The sequence below is a fragment of the Phaethon lepturus genome, unplaced genomic scaffold (genome assembly GCF_000687285.1).
Source record: "Phaethon lepturus isolate BGI_N335 unplaced genomic scaffold, ASM68728v1 scaffold6475, whole genome shotgun sequence".
Classification (NCBI taxonomy): Eukaryota; Metazoa; Chordata; class Aves; order Phaethontiformes; family Phaethontidae; genus Phaethon; species Phaethon lepturus.
Window position 1 is genome coordinate 363 of NW_010539767.1, and position 5,434 is coordinate 5,796.

Sequence of the window (5,434 nt, forward strand, 5' to 3'; positions counted from 1 at the left end):
ACCTGTCATGTCTCCTGAGTCACATCGGCACCTTGAGGCCCGAAACTCCTTCCCGTTAATCCCCTGATCTTTGCTTGACACTGTAGAATTTATTTCCACATCTATTTCTTGTCGATAAGTTATTCCTATCCTCCTCACCAATAATGCCAAGTTGTTTCATAGCAGCGAACCCTTAAATTTGTCTCCAAGGGTAAGTTTTTCTGTCATCTCTTCTTTCAGTGCTATTTGCTGTCACCTGCCCTTTGGTTCCTTACCCAATGGCTAGATCTGCCTATAGTCTAAGACTGGTGCTGAGTTTACCTGATGAAGTGATGGGGTCACAGCCTCCTTCGGGCATCCCCCTGCTCTGGTGTGGGGTCCTCCCCAGGCTGCAGGTGGATATTTGCTGCAGCATGGAGCTCCATGGGCTGCAGGGGCACAGCCGGCCTCGCCATGGTCTTCACCAGGGGCTGCAGGGGAATCTCTGCTCCAGCACCTGGAGCACCTCCTGCCCCTCCTGCTGCTCTGACCTGGGTGTCTGCAGAATTGTTCCTCTCACATATTCTCACTCCTCTCTCTGTCTGCAGTTACACAGTTTGGTTTTTTTCACCTTCTTAACTCTGTTATCCCAGAGGCGCTGCGACCGTCACTGATGGGCTCAGCCTTGGCCAGCAGTGGGTCCATCTTGGAGACGGCTGGCACTGGCTCTGTCAGACATAGGGGAAGCTTCTAGCAGCTTCTCACAGATGCTATTCTCTCCCTGTAGCCCCCCCACCCCCAGCTACCAAAACCTTACTGTGCAAACCCCATACAACTTACCATATATTGTTATCTTCCTCCTCAAGGCAGTTCTTTCTCTAGCTGAGTCTGATTCCCATCTCTATTATTCACTCTGGAAATCAGATCCCTGGTAATCCTAGAGCTAAGCCTGCTCTCTATTCAAGTCCTTGAGTTCCTTACACTTGTTGACTAGGCATTTTCCTTAGTTCTGTCAGGTTCCAAAGAGGGTGATGATGAGGAAAATCTAACATTTACTGTAAATTATTTGCATTAAAACCAAGAAGAAATTTGAGATATTTACCATGACCAGGTCTTGGATTAGTTTGAAGGCTTTCAAAATTACACTTTTATGTTTTAGCCCACATTTGTCCATACACTGACCTTCTACACCATTACTGGAGAGTGACTGAAAACAATTGCTAGAGATAATCCATATGCTTGGCATGTTTTATTACTAGCTGTTAATACCACCAAAACCTCTCATCTTAGTACTCTGAAGATATCTGTTACAAATTTTGACTCAAACTATGTAAATTCAGTAAGAGTTGTACCAGTTGTATTACAAATGCATTTGATTTTCTCTCTATGCTTATGTTTTCAATGTTTAACAGAGGAGGTGTAATGGTGTCTAAATCCCACATAGTCCATTTGTCCTACAAGTACTAAAGATGGAAATCATATTGTAGAGTATTTTCTTCAGATTACATTTATTGCTAATATTTTTAACCAAAACTTCTTGCATTTTACTTAAGTAAACTTTTTTGTTTACAGCTGTGGACTGCTTATAGACTTTCACAGTAGAACAAACAAACAAGGATACTTCAACCCATTTAGTGCAGTGCACTGTCACACAGATCCAGCCATGCCTGTGGAAGGGAAAAGTGATATGGAGAGGATTGGCCTCTTCAGTGAAATGGGTTATGTTACCATTGGAGATAAATATGTATCACATTATATGCGTAAGTACATTTAATTTTAATCACTATTTGGTGATAGGGTAGTATCTCTAGTATCCATCTACTTTCAGAATCACTATTTTCTAATTTTTTATATTTTTTGTTAGAGGGAACTTCCATATTCTTAGCTCAGGTCTCTGTTATTAAGGGGAAGGCTTGATATGTTGGAATGAATATATTGAAGAAAGGAAGAATCCAGTAAAACTGAAAAATATGTATGCATAATAGACTGATAAAATCTTTTAGCGTATACATTTCTTTTCAATATTAATTATCTGCAAGTTACCAGTATGTCCCACTTTTGTGAAAAACAATAGTGTTTTTGTGTGCTCTTTAGGCAGCTTTTCTGTTATTAACAATTACATTGTCATTATTTTTAAATTAGTGTTGTAGTTGTTTTTCTGTTCTGATCTGACTCAGGTGTGTGAGATTCCCCACCCTGTCTTTTTAAAAAATATTCTCCTTTTCTCGTTGTTTAATGGGAATACTTATTGAGAAGGGTAATTTTTGTAATTAGTAAGGTTACAGAGGTTAACAACCCTCAGCAGCTGCTTTGAAGTGATAATGCAAAATAATCGTGGCTTCTCAATACAGAGATTTCTGCTGTGTTGTTGTGTCAGTGATGAAAATGTCCACCAGAACGCTGGCTGATACACTTCTACCACACTGAGCAGCGGGGCATTCAAAACACAACTGGAGGCACTTAAGCTATTCTACCTGGTCTCAGTGGAAGAGAGATGCTCCTCTGAAGTATTGCTCGTAGTATATAAATATGCATCAGCTCCAGCTCTGAATTATAGTCTGGAGTGACCAATCTCTCTCCATTGCCTGTAAAGCAAGTGCAGGGGTTAGAAAACTAAAAACTAGGTGCTGTGAATACTTTCTCATAGCATTGTCTTTCAGACACAAGCATTTACATGCATGATTTACAAGTTAAATGCTCTGTAGGATGTTCTTTGAGCCGGCCGGATCCAGCCCTTAGTTTTTTTAATGTAGGCTAAGAGAAGCACTAACACTGAACAGTTATTTACAGTGCTTACTTTTTTAAAGGCCCTTTTAACGAAGCTGCGAGCAAGAACAGACAGATGTTACCCGGGGGGACCAAAACATTGTCAGCTCTGCAGGCAGGTTATTTTGAGCCTCAGTTTGTGAGGATTTTCGATGGTGAAGCCTACTCAAACCCTGTTCAGCTAAGGAGACGCTATAGATTGGCAGAATCAAAGAAAAATTTGGGCAAAGCTTTCCTTCCCAGTAATGGAGACAAATTGCCGTAAGTGTTGTGAAAATGCTTTAAATTGCCCTTTTTTCTTTGCTGTATGCTAAAGATGACTTTCACAGATTATTTCTTATAAAATCTGTAATGACGGTACAATATTGTTGTTTTATACAATATAGTGTTAGTCAGTACTGAGCAAAGAATTTTGAGCAGCAGCACAGGGAAGGCTGAACACGGGTAGAAGTCAGGTCCTAATGCTTGCTCTTAACTACTGTTTTTTGTTGTAAGCAGTTTTCTTACCCTATAGCTTTTTATTTTTGATGAAGATGACTATGGGAAAAGGGTGTGGATACTTAACAAATTAATATTTAATTTTAATTTAGGAGGAAATCTGTTGGAACTTGTCAGATACAGTATCTTCTCCCTCCCATTTCTGAGCTTCCCAAAATACAGATGGTATATATATTGCATGAACAGTAGGAAAAGGGGCCATCATCCAGGTGCAATATCTTCCTCTCAGTGAATCCATATCCGTTATCTTTTTGCTAGAAAAAATACCAATTATTCTACAGGATGATCAGGAGATGTTACCTAACTGAGGAATATATGCAGAATACTAAAATAAATACATCTTTGCTGTTTGCGCAACATTAATTACAGGACAAAATGGCACCAATGCAATTGGTGTCATATAACTATTATTATTCACATGTAAAAGACAGGTAGAGCCTTGTTACTTATTTATAACTACACAATCTTGTTTTGTTCCTGTTGCTGCAATAACAGATAGGAGGATCCAGTCTGTGGACAGGGCCAGTCTTTGGACTGTTCTTGCAGTGGTTATATTTAGTCATATCTTTCTGCAGCTTTGCTTTTGGAAAGTTTGGAGAGTAACCTCTTGTTTATTTTATACATATATATTTTAGGATGCAAGGATTAGCTATGTTTTTTTGTATGTTACAGGAACATCTTAGCTTTTAATAGGAATGTAAGACATAATGTGTGGGCTTTCTGGTGGATATACATGAGCTATTTCTGTTGGGACAGACAATGTGTGAGCCCTGTGTTCAAAACTTTCTTTCAACTACAACTTGACTTTATAGCAACCAAGTTATTTTTAATGTTTTAACTGTTAGAAACACCTAGGCACTGATTTCAAATCCTTGTCAGTCCTATTCACTTACTTTCTGGGTTCCAAGTCTAACAGTGGGAGTCTTGCTTACAACAAAGACCTGCTAACATGCTTTCATCAGTGTGCTGCCTCCACACATGCACTTGTTGGCCATGGGTGCAGCGGCTTGTGCTCTTATTCTTCTTGTAAGACTTATGAATTCCTCTAGCCGTGAACTTTAGGACAGGTTCTTTACAGTCTTTATTCTTCCCCAAATCTGTACTGGCAGAGTAGTACAAAGCAGAGGCTGGGAAAGTGGTTAGGTTGCCTTTTAATGGAATCCTGAGGCAATTATGGAGAGCGATTATATGTTTCTTATACCCAAAACTGACTCCCATCATAACTAAGGAACTAGTGCAGAGCTCTATTGCTGTTCACTGAGTTATTATTCTTGGCTGCCTGGATGATAAGCAGCTTTTGGGAATCTTTCCTGTACATTGGAGCCACATTTGTTGCAAAGGTTGCAAAGATGTCATATTCTGAAGATGTGACTGAAGCCTGGGCCTTTCTTTTCTTCATATGTCTGTTCTCTGTTATTTTGTTACTGGCATATAAAAAGTCTACACACAGAAGTGACATTTAAAGATTATGAAATAAAGCGCTTAAGAGCCAGGATACACCAAGATAAAGGTTGTCTCTGCGTTGTCGGTTTGCCCATTTTTTTTCTATATATGGGCTTATGAAGTCTCTAAATAAAGGGATGATAATGAACAGGCAGGTTAGTTATCTTGGCATCCTAGTCCTGTCAGTAGTCATTAATGGTCCTTGTAAGTTGGAACTCATTGAGACACTTTACTCTCTCCCCACAATAATTGCAGGCAGTACAAGCAAAGCAGATTATCTTGGCTATTTGGAGTAGCTGACGGATCTCATACAGTAGCCCATTTATTTTTTTTCCTGTTTTGGGTTTTTGTGGCATGGGGACAGAGGGTGGGTTGGTTGGTTGGGTTTTTTTGGGACCACTGTAGCTGCAGCTTAGTGGGCCAAATTGCCATTCAGCTATTTCATTAGTTTGTCTTGGTCCTTTCCTTCTTTAGCAGATGTATGATCATGTACTTTTGAGATCATGTCATACACTTGTCAGCGAATACTGATTTTCAAGTTAGTCTTTAAAAAACAGTCTTTGTGAATTCCTGCAGCTTTGTAGGCAAAGGTATTTCTCCTAAGAGAGCTGTGCTTCCTCTTGCTTTTCTCCTGTGACAAGACAGAAAGTTAACTAGTCCTAATATCTCCCACAAAAAAAAGCCTTTCAGACAGGTACCCCACGTTGCCTGCCACTCCATTATCATACCAACACTAAACTTACTGTTCTCTGTAAATTTGTGGGAAAGA

The 5,434-nt window shown here is 39.7% G+C and overlaps 1 protein-coding gene across 1 annotated transcript in view; it reads left to right on the plus strand.

Annotated features, from left to right (window-relative positions):
- Positions 1–1,621: 1,621 nt before the first annotated feature.
- Positions 1,622–5,434, plus strand: part of LOC104620868 (chromosome unknown open reading frame, human C4orf47) — an 11,856-nt gene continuing 8,043 nt past the window's right edge. The window contains exons 1-2 of the mRNA XM_010287206.1: positions 1,622–1,718; positions 2,766–2,985. Of these exons, the coding sequence (XP_010285508.1) occupies positions 1,622–1,718; positions 2,766–2,985 (317 nt within the window). The remainder of the gene's footprint in view (positions 1,719–2,765; positions 2,986–5,434) is intronic.